The sequence below is a fragment of the Panthera pardus genome, unplaced genomic scaffold (genome assembly GCF_024362965.1).
Source record: "Panthera pardus isolate Hobbes unplaced genomic scaffold, ASM2436296v1 HiC_scaffold_5, whole genome shotgun sequence".
Taxonomy (NCBI): Eukaryota; Metazoa; Chordata; class Mammalia; order Carnivora; family Felidae; genus Panthera; species Panthera pardus.
This window is the reverse complement of record NW_026526980.1, coordinates 8,322,143-8,349,407: the sequence shown is the minus strand read 5'-3', so window position 1 is coordinate 8,349,407 and position 27,265 is coordinate 8,322,143. Positions and strand designations below refer to the sequence as shown.

The window sequence follows — 27,265 nt, the reverse complement described above, 5'->3', positions numbered from 1 at the left end:
GAGTGAGGGAACATTAGTGCTTGAGCAGGGGAGGTGCAGAGGCGGGGGGTGGGGGGAGCGAGAGAGAATTCCAAGCAGGTTCCTCACTCAATGCAGAGCCTGATGCAGGAGTTGATCCCATTAACTCTGGGATCACGACCTGAGCTGAAATCAAGAGTCAGACGCTCAACCCCCTGAGCCACCCAGGCACCCCAAACTTTTTTAAAACAAACTTTTTCTGTAAAGGCTGAGAGTCAATATTTTAGGCTACGTGTGGTCTCTGTCACGTGTTCATCTTTCCATTTTTGTTTTCCCCTTTAAAAACATCAAAACCATCGTTACTACGGGGGCCATGCAAAACCAGGCCGTGTGTCCTCTCCTTGCAGAAGTTCTATTCCACACAAATTGATTCCACCCACTGATTCGGTAGAGATCAAATAGATTTGAGAAGAGATATGGCAACGGAAGAACTCAAGCCAATAGCCAAACATGAACCTACCCTCAACGATACACAAACATATCCTAAATACACTTCTAAGAAGCTGACGTGAAGAGGAATTTTTTTCAAGTATTTTTTCGTATTTGATTACTTGGTTCAAAAACAAACGTTTTGCCACCGTTCGAGCAAACATCAAGGCACAAAGCAGCATTTACCCACCACCACCACCACCACGTGGAAAATGAGTTTCTCTTGATTTTATTGTTGTTTTAAAAAAATAGAAGTCCGTCTTTTCCCCATACAGGTTAGAATGTTCCCATGGTAATGAACTGGGCACCAGAGATTCATTCTCTGTTGAATTTCAAAAGCACTTGAAAAGTTCTATTTTCAACTCAAGGATATTTCTGCTATTCTCTTGGAAAAATAACTTAGTAACAAAGGGTGGTTAAGCTGCGCGCATGCTCCCAAATTCACGTGTTCTTTTTAACTTGCCTCCAAAAGTGTGAGCCAGCCGTTCACGACGGGCAGGGCTGAGCACATACTCTGTCCACGTGAAAATCCCGTGTTTGTGTCTTCTTTCACAAGGAAGCTTCCAACAACAATCCTGTGGTTCAATCCTATGTGGAGGCCACCATGGTTATTTTATCATGGCTTTGAATGAAGTTCTGTTCTTAGGGGCTGTACTCATAAGGCCACGCCACCCCAATGACCGTCAGGGGAGGCCTCCCCCAGGGCCAGGGCACAAGTTCCAGGAAACCCAACTATCGGGAACAATCTAAAGAAGATACAGATGTTTCCATTGCCCTTGTCCACACAAGATCGCCTCTGAAACACAAGCACAGCTCCCAACGCCTCAGTGAGAGGCAGAGTGAGTCCCAGAGGTAAACTACACCATAGTGTGTTTTTTTAAAAAAAGGCACGTGCCTATCCTACTCTTCTCTCTTAGACACAATTTCAGTACACAGACCCTTCTGGTGCCACAGAGCACGGAGATTTTCTTATGGAAGATAGCCTGGGCCTGAGATGGGCTCACATCCCATTTTTAAGGCATCTCCAGTCATTAAAAAAACATCCCCAAATCCTTCAACACTCAGGTCAGTTCAAAATGATGGGGTGGCCTCAGCATCCACACCGCGGAGCCCTGTCCAGAGGGTCCGGTTTGTCCCTGTCGATTTGCAACGCACTGGCAAGGAGGCTGGGGAGGAGGAGACAACATTTCACGGGGACAGCTACCAGGGGCCATGGGCGATGGCCTCAGTGGCTAGTGTGACTGTTTGCACGTAGTTCTTAAACTAACTTAAACAAAGCAAAAACCTAGTTTAAGGAGGGAAAGAAAAGCAACGACTCCCACACAGACACGCCAGGGGCTTCGGCTTCCGTGGATTTCCTAAAGCAACATCTTGACTACACCCTGGGCTGACGGCAGCGACGGTGAGGAAATATTTGAAGGCGGCTTCCCAAATTCCAGGCGTTTTCCCAACCTTCAGACAGAGCAAACCAAATTAGGTGGACATTACAGCTGTCACAGACTGGCTAACATCAGGGCCCACAAAGTTCTAAGAGTAAAGAGAGTCAGGAGCAGGGTCTCCCTGGGTGTCAATTTTCTCTCCTGCGAAACGAAGAAAAGGACACTGGCCATCGAGCTCGCACATTCCCGAGGCCACACAAAAAGCCCAGTCACACCAGACCCACTAAAAACACCCTCTTCGACGGGGTCGGAAGTCACGTGCGCGCCGTGGAAAACGACTCTTCGTTCCCCATCATCTGTCTGCCCCACACCTACCCAAGTTACTTGGCTCGGGGTCCAGGAACATGGCGACGCAGCTTAGGAAATCAACCCATCCAGAAGCTGTCCTGATTTTCCTCAAGTAAGAAAATACCCAAAGCTGTCAGAGTCCGAGTTGTGCTTTCCCATCAGGTTACTGGAATCTAGTCTGGCTGGAATGGAGTCCCTGTTTCCTGAGGTTCTAAAGATTTTTTTTTTTTTTTCTCTTTTAAGGAAAAAAAATCCTCCTCTAGGGGAAACAGAGAAGCTTTTGAAGCTCAAATCCCAAACAAGTGTTTCATACAGGACATTCTCACAGCACGACCAGGAGCTGGGGCTGCAGATTCGAGTAATAAAAACGAGCCTCTTCCTGGCCATTTGCCCTTAACCTTCACCGGAAGACACCACCTCACTGCGTCCCAAGGGGGTGGAGGGTTGAGGTTCATTGACCTGACCCTCCAACTTCTACAAAATGGCTATCGGTCAGGGGTGAGAGGCTCCCCCCAGGAGCGGACAGCTAAAAAGGTACTGACCCTTTGTCACCTAGAGGCACGCCGCTGCTGCTTGGCTGTCTCTCGCCACCGCCATCTCTGTGTTTGCTCCCCCGCCCTGAGGCCGGGCCACTTGTTCGGTTTGGGGACTGATCGTACACGAAGTTCCGGCAGGATGCAAGTTTGGACTCCAGCGCCTGCAGAGAAACGTGCTTTCATCTTTCAGGTTCAAGAGCAGACCTCCCCTCTCCCCAGAGCCTGTACACAGACAATAACCTCAAACGGGGGTTCTCGAACTGTGTTGTAGGGCGGGAGTTCCAAGAGTGGGGCCCTGAAGGAACCCAGCGTGCATCCGCCCTTTAGAGCCACTGGCCTAAGACAGTTAGGAGCTTCCTGGAAAATCACCAGCCCTGCCAATGATCCAGTTCTGCCTATGGGAAACGTGAAATCAACTTCCGGGATGATCTACTCTTTTGTTTACCTTTATCAAATGTGCACAGAGTGGCTTGTGTGGGAGGACTGTGCCTTGTTGGAAAGAGACCCCATAAAAACCAAGAGGGCGTTGAGACCGCCCCAGGCTTATCTATGCTCTAACTGTGCAACACATTTAAAGAGAAACATGTTTACAGAACAGAAAACCAGAAAACCAAAATCTCAAAGTAAAAACACGAGAAAAGAGTCGCAAGCTTCTATGAAGGCGCAGCTCTGACTACATACATTCTGGCTGAAGACAGGCTGGCAGGAGTTAAATCATGTGATTCGCCAGGCATTATTTTAAAAAACACAAGCAACAGCTACACAGAATACCTGTGTTATTTCTTAAGCACACACAAAAAATCTTTCCCTGTAGTGAAGGTAAAACCTCAAGTCGAGTTCTTTGCTCTAGCCCTTTTGAGATGTTGTCTTTGACTCCCTCATTTAAAAGGAAAAGAACTTTCAAATGTTTCTCAGTTTTCTTAAATTAAGAAAAACATCACAGACACCAGCCAAATTTCCTGAATTCCAAGGAAAAATGGCAGGAGAAGAAATATATGCACAGAGGTCAAAGGGCTGATGGAGTCAGAGCTCTGGGTGTTTGTCAACAAGGCCCACAGGAGCTCGCATGACGCTAGGGGACGCTAGGGGACGCTCTGTTACAGGGGAAAGGAACCGGTAAAGTCGCCCCTCTCAGGCATCCTGAAACACAGGCAAGGAACCACACCAAACCCGGGGAGGCGGCGGTCTTACCCCTACTTTCCGCAGCAGGTCTCCCACAATGTTGAGGGCCGATATCCGGGCTGCGGGCGTGAGGGGGGTCCCACCCGTGGAGTCATCCAGACCTGGGTGTGCAAAGGGAGCACATATAAGAGCGATCCCCAGTCTAAGTCGGTCCACTCATGTTCCTACATGTGGAACCCCGGTGAGGGGGCAGGGAGGCTAATCCCCACGCTCTGATCCTGGATGCTGCCCATTTCACTCAAAAGTTAACTAACCCGCGAGGAGTCTATGGGATGACTGACCTTTTGCAGCCTTACAATGACTGTATTAACTGTTCACCTTTACACGTCACTCTTTTAAATCAAAATCCAAACAAGTCTTCTTGAAATTCTACGAATTCCATACAGTTAATGAACATGAATAGCATCTAAGCAAACCACATCTGGAAGGGTCTTAACTCTCCAGAGCCTCTCTCCTCCAAGCAGGAGCCGGGGACCAGAGGCACCAGGATCACTGGGGTGCTGGTTAGGGCGCAGGGTCTCGGGTCCTGCCCAGACCCACTCAATTTCAGGTGCATTTGAATGAGATGCCCCGCTGAGTCATGTGCATACTAAAGTGTGGAAAACACTGCTCTAGATGGGCATTCTGGAAATCTCACCAGTCTCTTCATCTCAGGGGACGAGCCTAGGGATATGGCAGGAACAGGGAGTGTGAGCTCTGTAGCCAGCTGGCCTGAGTCTGAATCTCAGCTCTGCTATTTACCGCCCATATGACTTGAGGCGAGCTACTTTCCCCAGGGCCTCAGTCTCTTCATCCATCAAATGGGGACGGCACCTGGGCCAGTGCTAAGAATTCAGTGAGGTCACGCGTATGCAAAGCACTTTAAGCACAGCGGCGAACTAGCCCACACGGAGCTCTAGTAGCTGCCTACTGTTATTTCCTATTAAGCAGCCTGATAACAGCCTCCGTGAATCAGCAGAGGAGCTGGGGCAACATCTCCAATTTCTCGTTGTTGGGTTGTTTTTTTTTTAACCATGCACCCCAGGCTACACCGGCTCCAGTTCTAGACACACGTCTCCCTAGACCCACAAAACGTTTTCTAAATTTTTTATCTGATCATTGGAATTTTAAATTTAGGAGAGTTCATGTTCAGCAAGAGGATTTCTGGCTTCTGATGAAGAACGGAAAGGTCCGCTAATGCTGGGCCCACATGTCACGGGGTGGGAGCACAGTGGCAGCCGCCCCTGGGAAGAAGCTTCTATTTTCTGGCTCACCGCAGACTCCACCACTCCCTACTGCTTCACACCCGAGCTCTTCCAGTTTGTCTCAAAGCTCTGCCCCTCTGAGCACCCAGTTTGCTCCCTGCAGCACAGCCAGTGCCAGTGCCTCCCTGACCCAGCACCCTACCCGTGGAGAGCTTGGTGAAACAAGGCAAATCCCCCTGACTGCCGTTCTCTTACCACGTCTGAACGTCCCCGGTGTGTTTAAGCTGGCGCTGGGTCCCCGATGAGCTATGGGGGTGGATGGCACGGAGCCCGTGGCCTGCACAGCTGTGTCTGTCTTGTTGGCCTCCACCGAGTTGGGCATGGGCGTCCTGGGTTTCTCCTGCTTCTGCTGCACAGCCAATTCCTGCCGCAAATCTGAGGCAGGACAAGGATTCAGATTAAGCCCTTGCTTCAGGGGACAGGGCAAAGGGAGGGTCAACAGTAGACAATGGTCAGGGAAAAGAAGCACCAGAATGAAAACCCATGGGCGGAAACCCTCAGTGGAGTGAAACCCACAGGACCTTGCCTAGCAGGCTTGTGAAACTACATGATTTTGTAATAAAACCAAAAAGGTTTAGGGGCGCCTGGCTGGTTGAGCCGTAGAATATGTGACTCTTTTTTTTTTAATGTTTTATTTTTAAAACAGAGAGCGAGCATGAATGGGGAGGGGCAGAGAGAGAGGGAGACACAGAATCCGAAGCGGGTTCCAGGCTCTGAGCCATCAGCACAGAGCCCAACACGGGGCTTGAACTCACGAACTGTGAGATCATGACCTGAGCCAAAGTTGGAAGCTTAACCAACTGAGCCACCCAGGTGCCCCTAGAACGTGTGACTCTTGATCTCAGGGTTGTGAGTTCAAGCCCCATGATGGGCATGGAGCCTACTTAAAAATAAAAACAAAGTAAAAACAGAAAGGTTTAAAAATTTTGAAAAACTATGGCAATGATAGATACACTAATCCTTTTCTTGCTTCAAGATATTTCCAGCTCAACAGGGTATACAGCATACTAAGGGAAAAGACGCTTTCCCCACCAACCCCCATATGGGCCTCCTGACTCATTATCACTATAATATGGGGGAGATATTTTCAATCCTTTTTTCTCTGCGTTTTCAGATGTACAGTTTATTACCTATTAAGCGTATGTTAGGAATAATTCTTACTAAGTGTAAACAGAAACACGTTTACTGTCTATGATTTATCTTCCTTCAACGGTAGGTCTTAATCTAGCCATATTCACATCTATACCTTATTTGTTTTTTAAATGTTTTTTTTTTTTTAACGTTTATTTATTTTTGAGACAGAGACAGAGCATGAACAGGGGAGGGGCAGAGAGAGAGGGAGACACAGAACCAGAAGCAGGCTCCAGGCTCTGAGCCATCACCCCAGAGCCCAACGTGGGGCTCGAACTCACAGACCCCGAGATCATGACCTGAGCTGAAGCCGGATGCTTAACCAACTGAGCCACCCAGGCGCCCCTATACCTTATTTGTTTTAACAACTGTTTAACGTTCCATAAAATAAAACAAATCTCTGTCATTTATTTAACCACTGCAGAACTACCTTTCAGACCTGCAGTTTTCTTCTTTTTAATCCCCCTTCTACTGGCTATACATTAGGAACTAAATTAGTGTTATAAACAATTAATTGGGATGTTCAAGAAGTTCTTCTGCACCCAGATCTACCCCAGAACTGCAAACTTCCACGGAGCAAATGCTGATGGGAATTCAGAGCTGGAAACCACTGCCATCAGGCATCAGGTCACAGAAACCTGCCATCAGGTCACAGAAACAATGGACTAGCTAGCAATTCCGTCAAGACTTTTCTCCCCACAAAACTCTTACACTCCTGCCAGTGGTGGTTTAAATACCCACAGAGGGTCTTTACAGGGTCGGACATCTGACAATTCTTACCATGGGGCAGGGACAAGGCCTGCCCAGTGTGGTTCTACGCCCTCTGACTAGGGCAGGTCACAGATTTCCAGCAAAGGGAATACTGGGCAACATTGTAGGAGAAGCTGTTCTCAGGTAGGGAGAGGGGAAAACACTGGTCAGGGCACACAGAAAAAAGCCAAGTCTTCCTGACCTCTGGCTTCATCTTTCAGGCGCTGAACAGATTCAAGAAGATTCTCCTTCTCATCAAGTTCACTCTCCAGGAAGGCATTTCTCTCAATAGCTTGATTCAAACGCTGCTCAAAGTCCTCCAGAGACATGATTGTGGCCCTGGTAAGAGAAAAGCAAAGTTGTCCCTGAGAGCAAACAGTGGCATCCATGTGGTGCCTACAGAACAGGGAGATGAGAAAGGGCAGACATAGGGGGCATGAGTCCCAGCATGGGCACCTCCTGGACACCAGAGACTTGAGTAACCTTCTGGGTTGCTTAACCCAGGGACCCAGGCTGTTCACCTGCAGAAGGAGAATCATCTTAGCTCTTGAGGTACACAAAGCCGTCCTGAGGATTAAGTGAGAAATGTCCATACGGCACTTAACAAAGGGCCAGCACCTTATTTAGGACAACATATAGGGTCCAAATGCCAGGAGAGCAAACTCCCATCTCCTCCTAGAGACTCAAAATGCAAATCAGTGTTCCGAATATCCTACTAAAATAAAATTGTACTGTTTTTAAGGTTTTTTTATTTATGTATTTTTTTTTTAAGAGAGAGAATGCAAGCAGGGGAAAGGGGCGGGGGGGGGGGGAGAGAGAGAGAGAGAGAGAGAGAGAGAGAGAGAGAGAAAGGGAGAGGGAGGGAGGGAATCCCAAGCAGGCCCCACGCTCAGCACAGAGCCCAACACAGAGCTCAATCCCACGACTCCGGGATCACAGCCTCAGCCAAAATCCAAGAGTTGGACGCTCAACTGACTGACACACCCAGGAGCCCCAAGTTTTTTTTAAATATAAAACTTGAGCATTCGAGAACTTTATTCATTCTATAATAATGACTGGGGCCTCACCTCTATCTCATCTGATTTTAACACCCAAATATTCAGCATTTGGCCAAAATGTGAATACATATATATAGAGGGAGAGAGGGAGAGAGCGCACACGCGAGAGTGAGAAATGTAAGAAAGAAATGTAAAAAAAGAAAGAAAACCCAGGCTAACAGCTGTTTAAACCCTGCCCTGCCACTGTGACTGATCGACTACAGAGAGATCAGAGAACTTGATAGTAATGAATACATCTGACAAAGCTGCAAGACAAATGACAAATTCTCAATATTTTCAATCCACATCAACAAATATATAAAAGGTCTCCTAGAAATGAGAAACAACCAGCAACCCAAGTTTAAAAAAAAAAAAAAAAGGCAAAGTTCAGAGAAAAAGAAACAAATCATTCTTAAATATCTGAGAAGGAATCTATGTCACGCATAATTCAGAAATGTATCCACTGGGCCCTGACTAGATTGGCAGAAATCTGAAATCTGAAAACCACTCTGTGTGGGAAGCTGTGTGGAAAACAGGACACATAGCTGCTGGGAATGTAAAGCGATGTAACTACAGAGAGAACAATCGGGCAACAACTATCAAAATCACGCATGCGTCTATCCCTTTACCCTGCAATTTCACTTCTGGGGATTTATTCTCCAGATAAACATCTGTGCAAGCAGTGGTCATCATTCATCACAGCAATGCTGATCACTGCACAAGAATGCAAATGTAGCAGCTATCCATCCACAGGGGACTGGACAAATAAAGTATTATGTATTATGCAATACCAACCATACAATAGGATATTATGCACTTGGGGGGAAAAAAAGAACAAAGAATTCTCTGTGTCCTGATACCGAAAGATCCCCAAGATCTACTGTTGTATGACAGAAGATGTACAACAGCGTGTATAGAATGCTGTTGGGGAGGAGAGTAGGGATAACACCAATTTCTTTTTTTATTTGCCTGAATTTGCATAAAAAACTCTACCCTTTGTATATTATTTTTCAACCACGTGAATGGTAGACTGGCTCCCATGAGAAGTGGTCCCAATTCTCCCTCCCTTCTTGCATCCACATCCTTGACACGGCCTGTGAGTGGAATGTACTTTCCCAGCTCTTGACATGGGCCACGTGACTTGCTTTGATCAACGAAATCTGGGTGGACTTTGCATCTTCGTAAGTTTTCTGCCTACAGCTCCAGTGATAGAATCCACCCCACATGGGAGCCCCAAATTCTCTTCCCACGTCTCTGGCTAACACTGGGACCATGCATCTGCACAGCGGCCTTGAAGCAGCCCTGAGGTAACCTACATGGTTAGAATTAGCAGAAAAAGACTTTAAAGTAGTCTCTTTAGCTATGCTCAAGGATATAAAGAGAAACCACAGTAGAGGAATGGAAATTACTATTTTTTTTTTTTTTTTAGAGGAAATTCTAGAACTGAAAATACAATCTCTAAAAGCTCTACTGGAATTGGCTCATCAGCAGACTGGAGAGAAAGGTGCAGCGAACTTGAAACTAGATCAACAGAAATTATCCAATTTGAAGAACCGAAAGAAAAAATATTAGAGGAAAAAAATAATAAAAGGACCAGAGCCTCAGAGACCTGTGTGGCAATTATCAAAACGACTGATGTGTATAGTTAGGGTCCCAGAAGGACAGAGGACAGAGAGAATGGGCCAGCGCAAATCTTTGAGAAATCATGACCCAAGTGAAATCTGTCAAGAGAGATTTACAGACTAAAGAAGCCTAGCAAATCCCCGTCAAGATAAATACATATAGAGGCACTTGGTTGGCTCAGCCAAAGAGCATCCAACTCTTGATCTCAGGGTCACCAGTTTGAGCCCCACATTGGGTATTGAGAATTACTGAAGGAAATGAAAAAAATCTATTCTGGTTAAATCCAACACTTAAAAAAAAAAAAAAGACATGTATATAAAACCGAGGCACATCATAATCAAACTGCTGCAAACAAAAAATCAAGAGAAAAATCTGAGAGCAGCTAGGAAAAAAACACATTATATACTGGGGAGTGACCACTCAAATGACCACTAACTTCTGACCTAAAGCAAGGAAACCAGAAAAACAGTGGAAGAACCCACCGAAAGAAAAAAACACAACAGCTGTCAACCCAGAATTCCACATCCAGTGGACAAGAATGAAGGCAGGGGTGCCTGGGGGGACTCAGTCGGTTAAGCACCTGACTTCAGCTCAGGTCATGATCTCATGGTTCACGAGTTAGAGCCCCGCATCGGGTTCTGTGCTGACTGTGCGGGGTCTGCTTGGGATTCTCTCCCTCCCTTTCTCTCTGCTCCTCCCCCACTCTCTCTAAAACAAATAAACCGAAAAAAAAGAAGAAGAGAATGAAGGCAAAAGACACTTCGAGATAAACTAAAACAAGGAGACTTCACCATCAGCAGACCTTTGCTATAAGAAATCTTAAGGGAAAGGGCACCTGGGTGGCTCGGTTAAGTGTCTAACTTTCAGCTCAGGTCATGATCTCATGGTTCGTGAGTTACAGCCCGACATCGGGCTCTGTGCATACAGCTCAGAGCCTGGAGCTTCTTCAGATTCTGTGTCTCGCTCTCTCTCTGCCCCTCCCCACTCATGCTCTGTCTCTGCCTCTCAAAAATAAATATACATAAAAAAAAAAAAAAAATTAAAAAAAAAGAAAGAAATCCTAAAGGAACTTCTTCAAGCCCCAAGGGAGGGGATACCAGAGGGAAATCCAGATCCTCAGGAAGGAATGAACCCAAAATGGTAAATATGTGGGTAAATACAAAAGGCTATCTTTTTACTCTCTTCATTTCTTTAAAATATACTTGGCTTTTTAGGGGCACCTGGGTGGCTTGGTCGACTTCAGCTCAGGTCATGATCTCACCCTTCCTGAGTATGAGCCCTGAGCTATGCTGACAGCTCAGAGTCTGGAGCCTGCCTTCGATTCTGGGTCTCTGTCTCTCTTGGCCCCTCCCCCACTAATGCTCTGTCTCTCTTTCAAAAATAAACAAACATTAAACAAATTTTTTTTTAATAAAATAAAATACACTGGGCTTTTTAAAGCCAAAACGATAGCTACGCATTTCAGAATCTACGGCATTTGTAGACACAGCAGTATTACAAGTATAGCATAAAGTTCAAGGATGGTAAAAATCAAACTGTAAGGTTGCAAGGCTGTTGCATTTTACTTGAAGTGGTACAGTGAAGTTATCCTTAAGCAACCTCTAAAAAGTAACACAGGGGCCTGTGGGGGCAACACAAAGCTTCCCCATCTTAACAAGAGTGTGGGTCACGGGAGCGTATACGCCATTTGCCCAAACTGATGGGACCTGTACGCTAAAAAATCTGTGCCTGCCACTATATGCAATGTATATCTAATTTTTAATGTGTTTCCATTAAAAAAAAGGGGGGGGGCTGGCACAGAGTAGTTTTTCAATAAATGTTAGTTATCATTGGTAGTATTCTGCTCAGCAACAGAATGTCAGTTTACAAAATACCGTTCTTCGGGGGCGCCTGGGTGGTTCAGTTGGTTGAGCACCGTACATCGGCTCAGGTCACGATCTCACAGGTTGTGTGTTCGAGCCCCACATCGGGCTCTCTGCTGTCAGAGGTGGAGCCCACTTTGGATTTTTGTCCCCCTCTGCCTGCCCCTCCCCTGTTCGTACTCTCAAAACTAAATAAACATTTGCAAAGAAATACTGTTCTTTGAACACGCTTACCTTAGGGCGGTAATGAGCACATGTGTGCCTTTCTGCCTGGAATGTTCTCACCTCATATTCTTCTCCTGGGTAATGCATATACATCCCCCTGGTCTTAGCCTAACTGCCACTTCCACTGGGAAGCCTTGCCTGACATTTACCCACTGATGGTGTAACTAATGTGTCCGCTTACGCACCCCCATCGCACCTGAACTTGCAGCACTTACTGCTGTCATCAGGTTGCACTGATGTGTCTGTTGTCTGTCTCCTGGACGGTCACTGGCTTGGTGTGGCTCACGGCTGAATCCTCTAGACTCAACACGGTGCTTGGCACCCACGTGCTGGGAGCCAACAGCAGAGAAAAAAGGCTCCCAAACCCGTTTCTCCTTCCCGACGTACCGTTTTGCTCTTTCCAAGTCATCGTTGGCTTGCTCCAGCTCTCTGATGTATTTCTGAAGTTGATCCTTGATTGCTTTGGTCTGGGCGAGGTCATCCTCTAAGGCTGAGATCTGCCGGTGGCCTTCAGAGTGCTGCGTTTCAAACTTGTCCTGAAGATCAAAATCGACACTGAGTGTGTGATTTAAGACTTCTGATAAGCTATGTTTATCTCCCTTCCCTGGCATTGCCTTAAAATACCGAGGATTACTCCTGGACTGTGCCCACTCCTGTTGTCATGGGCGCTGTTGCTTTTAGCTCATGAGCATCCGTACCTCCCCGTGTGCACAGCCCGTCAGCGCCCTGATTTCTTTAAGGGATTTAGCTCCTCCTTAGTATAGGATCTTTATGGGGCCATTCTTCCTATCACTCCCCAAGGTGGCTCCAGACAGCCTCGCGGCCACCCACCACAACCAGGGGACAAGCCTAACCTCAGTCAGTAGAACCTTCTCTCCACAGACACGGACTCTGAAGCAAAGGAGGGCAGATGGCAAGAACGGGGCCACCGCTCAAAGCTCTTATGTACCAAGTACTTCCTGCCTCCCAGCCCACTAGCACCTTGCACCACCCTGCCCCCTCCCAAACTTGGTCCCTGCAGCCTCTGGGTAAGAAGCCCCCAACAATCTTCAAAGCCATCATTTTGTTCAAGGGCATCCACACAGCCACAGGAAACCACATAAATGTCTCCAAGCACCATCCACAGGGCAATACAGATCCACCTCACGTGACATCCCTGGATTACATGTAAGGAATCACAACAGCTTTGGTTGCTGCTGCCTCATAACAAGAGCAGAAAACCATGTGCTTAGTTTGATAACTGTTCTAACTTTATGTCCAGGAGACTCCCCGTGTAGCATGGGGGTTTGAAAGGGATTTGGGGACCTCTGGGGGAGGAAGGGAAGAAGGGAGGGAAGCAAGGAAGCAAGGGAAGGGAAGCAAGCAAACAAAAAAACCCCACGACCTGTTACTTATCACCAAAAGCTGCAAGTTCAGGTGTGATTTGACTAGTGCTTTCCAAGGAAGGGAACAGTCAACTGCAGCAGCTAACATTCATCGCATGCTTACTCTGGGCCAGCTTCTGGGCTCAGGACCGTGCTTACGATGCCTCGCTGAATGCCATTTCAGAGATGTGAAGGGAGCCTACCCCATTAGCCCAAAGTCAACTGGTAGCAAATGCCTGAGCCTAGATCCAACCTGGGCCACTGGGGCTTGTGCGTTTCCTTTTTTCGCCTTTTTTTTTTTTTTAATGTTTGTTTATTTTTGAGAGAGAAAAAGAGACAGAGACAGAGCATGAGTAGGGGAGAGGAGAGACAGAGGGAGACACAGAATCTGAAACAGGGTCCAGGCTCCGAGCTGTCAGGCCAGAGCCCGATGCGGGACTCAAACTCACAAACTGCAAGATCATGACCTGAGCTGAAGTCAGACGCTTAACAGACCGAGCCACCCAGGCGCCCTGGGGCTTATGCTTTTAAGGAAACTGTGCTAACGGCACCACTTACTTCAGCTCAGGTCATGATCTCGAGGTCCATGGGTTTGAGCCCTGGGTTCGGCTCTGGGCTGACAGCTTGTGGCCTGGAGCCTGCTTTGAATTCAGTGTCTCCCTCTCTCTCTCTCCCTTCCCCCGCTCACGCTCTCTCAAAATAATCAACAAAAAAAATTAAGAACAAAAAACAAACAAACAACTATGCTAAAGCACCCTCAACCATTTCATTACAGGTCACATAGGTACTGTGCACACATGCAGGCTCATGTACACACACACACACACACACACACACACACACACATACATTCTGCTCTGGCTCCTTTCCCAAATTACCTTCCTTCACCAAACACCCTTACTGCTTTCCCTTCATCTACACACAAAAGAAAACACTTCCCATAGGAAAGGCCCAAAGTCAAACTGGAAAGTTTGAACAACAGTCAAACTCTTCTTGACTCAATTGAGTCAACAAAGGCGTTGCTAGAAACAGTCTGGATGCACCGGGAGAATGACACAATGGTGCCCAGGCCAGAGAGGCGTGGCGAGAGCCCTGTGAAAGACACACTCCCACAGAACAAGCAGATTATTTACAGGGTGAGGACAAGGAGGCCATTCCACACCCTCATGCTGTCCGGTCCCCTCTGATACTCTGTTTCCTGGCCAGTCCCCTCTGATAGTGTCTCCTGGCCGCAGCAGAGGAAGCATCCCTGCTCAGTCAAGGAGGGGCAGACCAAGACCCACACAGGGGCCAATTCCCAGGCCTGGCTCTCCCGGCCTCACACCCTTTATTTGTGTGCATCTCCAAATAAAACAGGAAGGCATGGGATCCTAGGTCATTAACCTAAATTCAAACACAGGTTCAAGAAGATGCAGTTAACGGGCCTCTCCACCAGCATTCAGATTCAAATGATGTCCTTTGAACTTGCAGACATGAAAAGCTGTTGCTAAATGTTGCGCTTTCATTTGGCACTAATTATAAGCGGTCAGTTGATGGAGCCATCAACAGACGCTCTGTTTGATCCCTTACAGGCCTTTACATTCAACTTGTGATGAATAAGCCAGTTGTCAAGAAGTCTGACACAGCCGAATACATTCCGCTCAGGTGACTGACAAATAGGTGCTGGTGGCAGTTTTTATTTACTTACTTATTTTTTAAAGTAATGTCTACACCCAACGTGGGGTTCGAATTCACTACTCCAAGATGAAGGGTTGCACCCTCAGGGCGCTTGGGGGGCTCAGCTGGTTAAGTGTCCGACTCTTGATTTCGGCTCAGGTCGTGATCTCAAGGTTTTTGAGTTCAAGCCCCACGTCAGGCTTTGTGCCAACAGTGTGGAACCCGCTTAGGTTCCCCTTCCCCTCTCAAAAAATAAGTAATTTTTTTTTTTTTAGTTTATTTAAGACTCGTATGCTCTGACTCGACTGAGCCAGCCAAGTACCCCAAGGCAAGTAAGTATTCTTTATTCCAAGGTATTTCTATTGCTTCTCCTACTCTATGCTCCGTGCCTCATGCATCTGTCATGTGGCTGTCATAAAAATGTCTTCTTGAAGGGGGCGCCTGGGTGGCTCAGTCGGTTGAGTGTCCGACTTCAGCTCAGGTCATGATCTTGTGGTCTGTGGGTTCGAGCCCCACGTCAGGCTCTGTGCTGACAGCTCAGAGCCTGGAGGCTGCTTCAGATTCTGTGTCTCCCTCTCTCTCTGCCCCTCCCCTGCTTATACTGTGTCTCTCTCTCTGTCAAAAATAAATAAAACATAAAAAAAAAAAAATTAAAAAAAAAAAACAAAACGGCTTCCGCAGGTTCAAGGGCTCAGCCTTAAAACAATTACTTCATTATTGCTCAGTTAGTCTGCCTCCGTGGAGGGTCTCATTCCTTCTCCCAACTATCATTTATACTGCTGCTGATCTTCCCTCCACACAGCTTCCCACCCCGAGTCCCCTTCAAGCTAAGAGCTATAGTGATCCCTCAGTGCTCATGGCAGGGGTCAAATACTAATGCCTGTAGGGGCCAGGCTGTTTTGAGTTGTGTGGGCCAGGTGTAGGCATAAAGCAAGGGACACTCATTCCTCAGTGTCAGAGACAGAGGTGGGGGACCGTAGTGGGGACTGGGATGGACTGGTGAGCACTCAACCATTACTTGGCTTTTCGATGGCGGGGACGAATGCAGGCCTGGTATGGCCAGATCCGCTGATTCTCAAAGGAAGTCAGAAATCCCAATTTTTATAGGAAGCCTCGCAACTTTGAATACTGATGTCAAACATTTAAAATAAACACTACAGATGTAAGTTTTACTATGAAAAGAATGAACTATAAACAAAACCTCAACTCTAGCTAACACTAACACGCTGAAGTATTTACAGGGAGGTAAATAGGTATCTGCAAATCACTTTGAAATGCATCAGAAAAGTAGACCGAGGGAGGGATAGCTAGGTAATAAGAATCAAGTACAGCAGAGGTTACTGGTAGAGCACAGGTGGTGGATATACAGACGTGTGCTGGAAAATTCTTTCAACCTGGCTGTGTGCATGGAAGCTTTCATAATATACAGAATAAAAAGCCATTGAAGGCTAAGCAAAAACCATGAATGTGCCAGACTGACCTGTAGACGGCCAGCTTGGGGTCTGCGGTCTACAACATACAAGCCTGCACTCCACAGCTCAGCTTCTGAGGACTTCAGGGTCTTTCCTCCGCCCCTCCCCATCCCTCAATCCCCAGTCCATTTTTTGGCCCCACTGTTTCCCATGAACTCATAAAGCCAGGATTCCCAGGTCTGCTTGACATCTGTTCTCGTCTGTGTCTGTGGAAGGTCCAGATTAGCTCTTCCTTAACCCCTCTGCCCCAATCTGCTGGCCACACAAACACAGACGCACACACCCTCTTCTCACCTTCAAATACCAGCTCAAATCCCTCCCAGCAGCTGCGTCTCCATTGCATACAGACCTTTCTATGTGAAGGATCTCTTGGTCAGTACTACGCCACGGAGTATCTTTTCCCTAGGTGCTTTTTAGAGTTAGGTTTGTCTTCCCCACAAAGCTGCCAGAAGACTGGGAGCACATCTTCCACCATCCACGACACCTCCCCTAGCAGCTCATCAAAATTTACATGGTGAGCTTTATTAAAAAAAAAAAAAAAAATACAGGCAGACATGCCTGTGTCCCCCCACCACAGACTTACTGAGACCAGGAATCTCACAGCAGGGGTGGGTTCAGGCCTGATACTTTCGAAGCTTGCCAGGTGATCCTGCTTATCAGTGAGGGCTGAGAAACTCAGTCTCCGGGGCACAGTGTTAGCGATTATCTGCTAAGCCCTATAGCATGTCCAAAAGGTAGTCTTTACCCTTTAGACCAGTGGTTTTCCAGATACGTGGCAATGTCTGAAGATATTTTTGGTTGTCATAATCTGGGGCAGAAGGAGCTACTGGCATCCACTGGATGCAGACCAGGGATGCTGTTAAACATCCTACAGTGTGGGGCGCCTGGGTGGCTCCCAACTCTTGATTTTGGCTCAGGCCCTGATCTCATAGTCATGGATGGAGCCCCACATCAGGCTCTGTACTGGCAGCGTGGAGCCTGCTTGGGATTCTCTCTCTCCCTCTCTCTCTGCTCCTCCCCTGTTCTCTCTCTCAAAATAAATAAACTTAAAAGGAAAAAAACAACAACAAAAAAACCATGGGTAGCCTGGGTGGCTCAGTCAGTTAAGCGTCTGACTTCGGCTCAGGTCGTGAGCTCATGGTTAGTGAGTTTGACTCCCGTGTCGGGCTCTGTGCTGACAGCTCAGAGCCTGGAGCCTGCTTTGGATTTTGTGTCTCCCTTTCTCTGTCCCTCCCCTGCCCCTACTCACACTCTCTCTGTCTCTCTCAAAAATAAACATTAAAAAAATTTTTTAAACAAAAAAACCCCCACAAACATCCTACAGTGTAAAACTCAGCCCCCTAAACTGAAAATGACCTGACCTCAAATGTCAGCAGCGTCCAGGCTGAGAAACCTGGTCTCGACTGGCTCTGTCCGACAGAACTTTCTGGAATGATGGAAATACCCTGCACCACTCTGTCCAGTACTGATACCCACTAGACATGCGGCTGTCGTGTAGTTGAAACGTCGCTGGTATAACTGAGGAGTTAAATTTGTCCTTATTTTATTTTAACTTAAACATCAGTAGGCATCTAGGGGCTATCACACCCCCGATCAGCAAATCTAGTGACACTCCATCCTCTCAAAACGTTTTCTTTTGCAGGCCTTGTGGGACTGTGGTAGACACCCAAGAATGGGCCACGGGGACACCTGTGTGATCTGCTCCCACAGAGCTCTGCCCATCGGGGGCAAACAAGCGTTCCACCACCACATCCGCCCAGCAGGCCTAGGGGTGGGAGGGAGCCCGGGGCTGGCAGCGGCCCCTCGCAAGGCAGGGCTCCCTTGTCCAGGCGCACGCCCCACACCCCACACCTGCTGCCCGTTTCCTCTCACCTTGATGGTTTCTAGCTCCAGGCGAAGGCGATTATTTTCCGACAGGAGGTCCCTGTTCCTGGTTTCAATCTGTTGCAGCTGCGTCTCCAGTTCGGCTTCATACTCGCGGCTTCCCTCCTGGAACTCTCGCAGCTCCTCTTGGGTATTTTCGGCCCTACAGAATTCCCGGCCGTGTCAGGGGAAGCGTTTATCGAGCACTTAGAGCTACTGAGGGTTATGCATGGATTAGCTCTTCACTCAACTGAAGCAGAAGTGGAAACTATCACTGACCTCACTTTACAGATAAAGCCAGGCTCAGATAGGCCGACTGACCTGCCTCAAGGTCACACGGGTCAGAAGCAGACCTCAGGCCTGAACCCAGGGGTGCCGGACTCCAAAGCCCATTCACTCTTCACTCATTCTTTCACCATATATATATTTTTTTAACTCAACGTGTGGAAAGTATTCATGGGATTGTACACCCTCTGCAGATTGACTTTTAAGTAGAAACCGGACCTAAGTGCTTCCTTGTCCCACTGGAAGGGGGACAAACACCCAATTTCAGCTTTTCAGTCCTTAAAAGTCAAGCAACACTTTTTTTTTTGGTTTTAAATGCTAAGCCTGAATTATGTTTAAGTCGAATTAAGAGTAAGGAAATTAGGGGCGCTGGGTGGCACACACTTAAGCATCCTACTTTGGCTCACGTCATGATCTCCTGGCTCATGAGTTTGAGCCCTGCGGCAGGCCTGGGGCCTGCTTTGCATTCTGTCTCCTGCTCTCTCTGCCCCTCCCCTGCTTGTACACTTTCTCTCTCTCAAATATAAACATTAAAAAAAAAATTAGAGGGGCGCCTGGGTGGCTCAGTCGGTTGGGCATCCGACTTTGGCTCGGGTCATGATCTCGCAGTCCGTGGGTTCGGGCCCTGTGTCGGGCTCTGTGCTGACGGCTCGGAGCCTGGAGCCTGTTTCAGATTCTGTGTCTCCCTCTTTCTCTGACCCTCCCCTGTTCGTACTCTCTATCTCAAAAATAAATGTTAAAAAAAATTAAAAATAAATAAATAAATAAATAAATAAATAAAATTAGGGAATTAGAGGGACTGGAATAAGACCTCCATACGAAGAGTGTAAGAGCCCATAAGAAATAAAAAGAAGAAATGCTGAACACACACTCTCCTCCCAAATATGGACGCAGAATCACTTCTTTCAAATTTAAAATCTGCAACGACCCATTTTGTTAGACACAGGGAGAAGGTCTTTCCTCACACACGGGGGGCTGACCAGCTAAGACGTCTGGAACCGACAGAGCCCCGCCGGAAAATCAGCTGGGAAGGAACACAGCGGTTTGCTTGGGACCACAGGCTTTGGTGCTCACATCCTAGGCCTGCTCCTTACTGGCCGTGTGACCTTGGTGGACACATTACTTGCCTTCCCTGAGGCTCAGCTTCCTCATCTGTAAAATGGGGTGACAACTGTTTCCTCAAAGGGCCGTTTTGAGATTTAACGGAGAGAATGTATGTCAAGTCCTTCGTAGTGCTTGTGGCCTAAGAGCGACAAAATCAATGGCTGCTGCCACGGTGATGGGGAGAAAAAGCAAGGTGGACTTAGGAAGACTGACCTCTGCTTGTAGGTCATGGCCAGATCTTTCCAGTAGCTTGCTTCTTCCTCCTCAGAGCTGAAAGTCTTTCCCGAATCCTCCATTGTGGAAACAGAGGAAGGGGTCACTCTTCTTGCAGCATGGTGTCTAGGAGAGAAAAGCTTTAAAATTATTTGCATATCTGGTTCAACAGCAGATGTTTATAAATTTTTTTAATACTTATTCATTTTTAAGAGAGACAGAATGAGCACGGGAGGGCCCGAGGAGGGGGCACAGAATCCAAAGCAGGCTCCAGGCTCCGAGCTGTCAGCACAGAGCCCAACATGGGGCTTGAACTCCCCAGCCACGAGATCATGACCCAAGCCAAAGTCGGACGCTTAACCCAATAGTGGATCTTTAACAGGGAGGAAAAAAAAAAATTCCTGAATTTTATGTTGGGTTAAATGATAAAACATTGCCAAAACTTGACATCAAAGGCAGACAAAATCCAGCCCACCCACAGGAAACATTCCACAAATAGACAAAACTACCAAGATTTTATTTATTTCATTCGAGGAGGGGCAAGGAAAAAAAAAAGGAGCTGAGGACATCTCCCAGGGTTCCAGTTTAGACACCCGGTGCCCCCACCATCCTCATCACCAGAGACAAATCCTAAGAGAAGGAATGTCTTTGAGGAGGAGGATAAGGAGCCCAGTTTGGGACACTCTGGGTTTGAGAAGCCTGTGGCACATCTAGAAGCAAGAGTGGATCTGAGACTCTGGGGCGAACCCTGGGCTGACACAAATTTGAGAGTCCTGAGTCTGTAGCTGCTTCTTCCCTTTATCCTGTGATGGAAGCGCCAGACAATCTAGGAAGGACTATTTATGGAACTCTGAGGAATGCCAATGTTTGCCTGGTAGGCAAAGAAAGAAACAGCAATCAAAGGAGACAGCGGAGAAACAGAGGCAAGAACCAGACGGTGAGCTGTCCTGGGAGGACGTGGCGTCTAGGGGAAAGGAGGGAATGTTCCACAGTATCCAAGACGCAACAGAGAGGCTAAGATAAGGGCTGGAAAATATCCAGGAGACTTCGCGAAAGAAACGTCGGTCACCGGTGACGTGGGCAAGGGTAGTTTCAACAGAGGAGGAGGGAGGAGGAATAAACGGGGTGGAATTACCAGGAGGCAAAGAAGAGGAAGTAGAGGGAATTTTGGAGAAGTGGGTGTGAGAAGACAAATGGGAGGGGGGCTGGAGGGTAGGGGGTGGGAATGGGGCCTTGGCTCTGAGGGCTCAGAGAAACGCAGGAGAGGCTAGAGCACAGATCTTTCCCAACAGCTGTCAGGTCACAGACTCCCTGCTGATAGAGCCTCTCCGTGCAAAAGCTTATTCCCTGAACTTATGTAAGGCTCTGAACTTGTCAAAAATGCAAATGAGAGGTCTCCAAGGTCCCTTCCTTCCCTCCAGGGAGCTCTCGGTCTGGTGTGTGTCCTTCAGGACCAAAGAATGAATGCAACCCCTCACTCCGCAAGACATAGCAAGCTGTATTTTTGACTACAAATATGAATCATTCAGCTAAGTAAGTTAGTGTTGGCATGGACAAAATCACCAACTTCTGGATCCCTGGTTAAAAAAAAAAAAAATCAAACAATCATAATTCTATTTGAGTGCAGCACTTCTTGATAAATAGATTTGTTAGTACCAATATTCACATCTTCTTCGTAATTTCTCTCCCTTCCCTATTCCAGGGACCACATGCTTGTTCCCCACCCCACCCCCACGCCCTTTTGCAGAACAGAGTCTGTCTGAAAGCTTGATGGAAGCACAGAAGCTGGGTAGAACAGAATGCTGTTCATTCGTCTTTGACTTTTTTTTCCAGTCCAGCATTTTTTGTTCCATCTTTCTGTAACAACACCCTTATCTTGGGGAAACCAACCCTATGCTCATTCCAGAGTGATTCAGATGTACTAGATTGACTATCAGCATCTGGGAGGAGGCACATGATGGAATGGATGTCTCCATCATCAGCTTAATCTCTGCTGAGCCAATGATAGGGGTGGGCCTAACCCAAACTAGGTCAATGATTGGTTCACGGGTGGTCCCAACCCCAACTGAGCCAAAGACAGGGGTGGGCCTAACCCAAGCAAGGCCAATCAGTGTCCAGGCGTAGGGCTTTTGCAGAGCCAACGAGAAACACACTCTCCGTGTTAACTAATCTTATTGTGGTAATCAGCTCCCAATATATACATGTATCCACACGTCATGCTACACTAACAGGGGCGCCTGGGTGGCTCAGTCGGTTAAGCGTCCAACTCTTGGTTTTGGCTCAGGTCATGAGCTCATGGTTGGTGGTTCTGAGCCTTGTATCAAGCTTCACACTAACAGTACAGAGCCTGCCTGGGATTCTCTCTCAAAATAAATAAACTTTTACAAAAAGAAAAAACCAAATCATCATGCTATATACCTTAAACTTACACAACGTTATACATTATATCTCCATAGAGCTGGGAGGAACAAAGACAGACATTCTTTCCACTAGGGTAAGGCAGTAGGAGGTAAGCCTGGAGTTGTCCGTGGTCATTCCTCCACCACAAAGGAGGGGTCGGCCAGAGAATGAAGCCAAAACCGAGGAAAGCAAGGCCAACAGGTGGAGATACTGGGTCCTGATGACATCATTTGAACACCTGGACCCAGTCATACCTGATTTAAGGTTATGACAGATGACCAACTCCTTTTCTTGAATGTGCCAGTTAGGGTTGGATTGTTGCCACAAGAATCCTAATGAAGGTAAGTAGTGAACAATCTTGTTCATTGGAAGTAAAAGGAATAGAGCAGCTGGAGTGTAAATGACAGTAATTAACGTGGCAATGGGTGAGGGTAAACTTAGGTCTGGTAGGCACTCCCTGCTGGAGCCCTAAGCTCTAATAAGCCCAGAACTCATCTAATACCAAGGCACAAACCAGTGCCGACAATGTCAAGAGCCCGCACGAGTGAGCAGCGTGTGGCCACTGATTATCTTACTGAGGACAGCCTCAAATGCGTGGCACGGGGGTCTGTGTAGTAGGGCAAGAAAGTGAGGAACAAGGAACAATGGATGTAGGCGGACTTTTCCCGCTGTTTGGAAAAACAACATGTCCAATATTCAATGTAATTAGTTCGTGCATACTTCTCTAAACGTTCTCTACCCCAGACCCCAATCATTAGCTTACATTCAAGCCATGTTGCCTTCTTTCTGTTCCTTGAACATACCTCGCTTGCTCCCACCTCAGGGCCTTTGCACTTGTTATTCTCTGCCTGGAATGCTTCTCCCTCAGATCTATGCCCAGGTGTCCCTCTTATCATTCAGATCTCAGCTGAACCGCCTTCCCCGAAGAGACCTTATTTTGATGCCCCACCTAATACCCCCTCCAGCCCTTCTCTCTTATATTAACCTCTGCTTTATATCATCATTTTGAGTTTTGTTTTTGTTCATCTTCCCCCATGGGAATACCAGTTGTTGAGCACAAGGGCCTTCTCTGTCTTGCTTTTTTATCCCAATGCCTAGAAGAGTGCCTGGCATGTAACAGGCACTCAATAAATGCTTGTGGAATGGTACTAGCAGGAAGAGGATGTCAGGTGAAGGAAAGGCAGGAAGCCAGAAAGCTCTCTAGACCAGTTTATGGCTGACATCTGTAAATCCTTAAGATGCTCGTTAGGATGGGGAAAGCTCCACTCTCCCTCAGCACCTGAGTGGCATCTCTTTAGCGGGAAGGATCTGGGGGAGAAGATACCACGTTGGAAACTACCCCCTTCCCGGGTTTACTAGAGGAGTATCTCATACTGGAGTTTAATAACCTTCATCCTGAACTCTTATGACAGATGAGTTTTAGGGAGAAAAAGCTTCCTAAAACATTTACTATAGCCGGTGAGAACTAAAACTGAATCCTCAGGAAGGGACTTTGAGATGTTTTAAGAGGTATTTCCACTGTGAGAGAGGCTCTAATTACAACCATGCTGATGGGAAAGCTCTGGTTTTGTTTTTTTTATTAAAAAAAAATTTAACGTTTTGTTTCTTTTTGAGAGACAGAGCACCAGCAGGGGAGGGGCTGAGAGAGAGGGAGACAAGGAATCTGAAGTCCCCTGGTTTTGGACTTCAGAGCGAGGGCAGGGGAAGCTAAGCAGAGACCTGAGCTCCTACCGGAGCCTGCACAATCTGTAACTAATTCAACTCAAGGACCAAAACCACAGGCCTGGCATTTCAACCAGAAACCCCTGCACTGGAATAACAATCCTTAGGGAAGAGGAAAAACATGTTATAGAGGAAGAAGTAACAGCTGAACCTCAGTTTGCTATGCAATAACGACCTTAAAAAGAGGTATGATTTTTGAAACGTCTCACATTCTAATGCGCATTATTCTCTGCCATGGAAAGCAAGTAAGAGGACTCGCAAAGACTTCCTTCTCCCGGCATAATTTCCTCAAGTGTATCACCAGCTTCTATTAGCCGTGTGCTGGGCACCTAGGAAGTTATCTTCAAGTTTATGCTCTTTAAGCCGTTCGACTACAAGAGTAAGCAAGTCAGTCTCTTGGGTTCTTAGGACCAGGAACTGGAGCAGAGACACGGCATACCTTGGCCATCTCCACAGGCACGAGCAAATGGCAGAGGCACCCCAAACCCAAGTGCAAGTTGGGGGAAGGGTGTTGTCTTTGAATCCCAGTTCAAGATCTCCTTGGGGTTGCAAACAGGCTAATGAGAGGTCAGATTCACCCGTTTCATCTGGCCCACACAGTCTTTTAAAAGGCACTGTGGCAGGCAGCTGTTAACGCTGGGTCTCAGTATATACAACTCTGTAGCCACTAGCTTAAAAGATGAGTGAGTGCTCCTGCCTTTCTTCCTTTTGTGCTACAAGTGTTACGGGCCTTCTGCCTCCCGGCTTGTGCTCTCAACACACCATTGTGCCACCGTGTCCCAGCAGCTCTGTGGACAAACCTAATGGGCACCTCAAAAGTATATGCTACGGTATGCAAGGGGGAACAAGCTGGGAGCAAGAAGCTAGAAAAGCATACATTCTCTACTTGGCATCGCTTAGATCTCCTACTCCTACAAAAATGTGTTTCCGCAAGCTGAAAACATACTTGAGACACACATACCTTTGATTTCAAAACCCTAGAAAACACAAAGCAATGTCCCTTGGCTCTCCTCTCAGCGAAGAAAGCCAGCACAGCTGGTCAGGAGCAAAATACATGTATAAACTATCAAGAAGTAACTCGCCGCCCTTCACCCCAGCCTCAAATCCTTCCCAATCAAAACACACAGAAGAGCTGAAGGGAAAGGGAGGGAGGCAAAGACACTGCCAAACGTCAGCACGTGCTTCCCCAGCTTCTGGCGGGGCAGGGGGGTGACGTGGGCTCTGCATTTTGCAGAAGTGGCATCACTGGGGCAACACCAGTCAAGAGTCAGCAAGTCTGGCTTCTGTCTCTGTGCTTTCAAAGTCTATGATGATCTTCCTACAAAAATACTTAGATAGGCATGCAAGGACATATACTCGAGGGTGTACGCCATCATCCACTGATGTGGAAAATTGGAGAAACTCAACTGTCAACAGGGGACTGCCTGGAAAATTACGCAGTTGTTAAGAGTCATACGAACTAATATGGAAGAAAGTTCATGCTATGTTAAGAAAGGGTGCCTGTTTCGTTTATAAATGTATCTCGCTCTCTCTGCATACATGAAAAGGGTCTGGAAGCTTGTACCAGACGGGGTAAAGCAGGCAAAGAGATCAGAGCCTGTAACTGACACACTGCTAAATACATTGATTTTTATGGTAAGCATATATTGCCTTTGAAATTTTAAAAAGCTTAAACTGGGATCAAAAAAATAGAACGGCTGTTGTTCCAGGATAATTTTATTCTACTGAATCAAGATGCCAAGGGAAGAATTTTCCCTACTGTGGCTTCTCTCTCCACCCCTTCTCAAACATTTCCAAACACCTACTAAGTGCCAGGCGCTGCTGGGACAGGCAGAGACGAAGCACCCACGTCAGGTCTAGGTGCGAACAGCACTAGCTCCCGACACAAACCTTCTGCATGCAGCCCCACTCGCGTTAGGAAATTATCTGGTAAGGAAAGGGAGCGTAATCTCCCTGGGCTCACACATTTCAACGTGAAAGAACACACTTTGGAAACAAAAATAACATCCTAAGAGAATCAGCCAAGTTAAGAAACTAATATCCGAAATGAGAGAATCAAATATGCCAAGGAGAGGCCTCTGAGACCTCAAGGATCTAATGCTACACGAGTGATACACTAAGAGGAAAGATTTAAGTTTCAATCCCGATTGAATACCGGGGGGGGGGGGGGGGGGGGGGGGCAGAAAAGTGGCCCTGGGAGCCACTGGGATCCAATTGCTCTTCAAAGAACCCTACCCATGTCCTAAAATGCCATCCTATCCAAGAATACAGAAACAAAACTAGCATAGAAAATGACAAATTTCTGTCCAGTGCACGCTGTAAAAGGCCATCTCTTTAGAAAGGAAGTTAAAAGGGGCCTCGAGGCTAAAAGTAGAAAGAGGCACAACCTGGTACAAACCCTGGACAAAGAAATCAGGGAAGCTCAGACCCTCAGGAGGCAGAGAACTTGAGATGACTGGAGAAGATAAGGTAGCTTCCCAAGGTGATGGCGGGATTTCCCATGACCTCGGAGAGGCAGGTGAGCCCCACGACTGCATTCAAACTGTAGAATAAGCGTTTTCATCCTTTATCCAATCCTTCCCCCAAGTGCTGTCAGAGGAAATCTGAACCTTCCCGCAGCAGAGATCTGAGAAAAGCAGGGGGAAGGAGGCTGTTCCAAACACGTTCCCGAAGACAGGGAGATGCCAAGGAGGGGGGAGGTTTTTGGAAAGAGGCCTGCAGTGACGGTGGAAGTAGCAAGGGGCAGTGGACGAGAGGGGGGAGGAGGAGGGACGAGAAGGAGGAGGGAGTTTAGGGCAGCAGGAAGAAAGGAGGTGGCGGGGACTGAGAAAAGGCCGAAAACAGCGAGAAGAGAGACTAGGGGAGTCAAAGGGCAGCCTACGGTGGGGGTGAGAGGAGGGTTGGAGGGCAAAGGAGCCGGGCAGCGGGGACGGGGGACGAGGAGGAGAGCAGGTCGGAGAGAGGCCAGCGCTAGAAGAGAAAGGAAGTTGGCAAAGGCGAGAAGTGGGCGCGAGGACACAAAGGTGGGAAGGCACAAAGTTAGCAAGGGAGGCTCCACAGAGCGGGACTTTTGAGCCCAGCGCCCGGGAGGCGCGGAGCGCGGGCAGCCGGGAAGCGACGGGAAAGCGAGGGGCGCGGCAGGTTCCCTGCAAGGCGGCTCCTGGGAGTCCCGAGAGCGCGGCGGGCGCCAGGGCAGGCGGAAGAGTTTCCCGGCGGTGGCGGCGGTCCCGGGACGGGCCCCACCCCCGGCCACCGCAGCCCCGAACTTACCCGGGCTTGGTTCGCGAGGACGGGCGGCGGCGGCGGCAGCAGCAGACTGCGCTGCCCCGGCCTCTAGCCACCGCCACCGCCCCCGCCCCCGCGCCCGCGGCGGGCGGCGTCCATTGGCTGCCGCGCCGCGGGACCGCGTCCGCCTCGGCCAA

The 27,265-nt window shown here is 47.8% G+C and overlaps 1 protein-coding gene across 4 annotated transcripts; it reads right to left on the bottom strand.

Moving 5' to 3' along the window:
* Positions 1–660: 660 nt before the first annotated feature.
* On the bottom strand, positions 661–27,200 carry NDE1 (nudE neurodevelopment protein 1). 4 transcript variants are annotated; one of them, XM_019468680.2, is made up of 10 exons: positions 27,114–27,200; positions 19,722–19,847; positions 18,129–18,282; positions 12,152–12,300; positions 7,220–7,356; positions 5,332–5,511; positions 3,902–3,993; positions 2,717–2,871; positions 2,202–2,272; positions 661–1,899 (listed from the first exon to the last, which is right to left on the bottom strand). In XM_019468680.2, exons 2-10 carry the CDS (start codon positions 19,802–19,804, stop codon positions 1,823–1,825), a joined length of 1,098 nt encoding a protein of 365 aa, XP_019324225.2. In that variant the 5' UTR covers positions 19,805–19,847; positions 27,114–27,200; the 3' UTR covers positions 661–1,822. The 4 variants fall into 4 exon arrangements, with proteins under 4 accessions (XP_019324225.2, XP_019324227.1, XP_019324228.1 ...); XM_019468681.2 differs by lacking the exon at positions 661–1,899 and adding an exon at positions 1,960–2,027; XM_019468682.2 differs by lacking the exon at positions 2,202–2,272.
* Between the last annotated feature and the right edge of the window lie 65 nt (positions 27,201–27,265).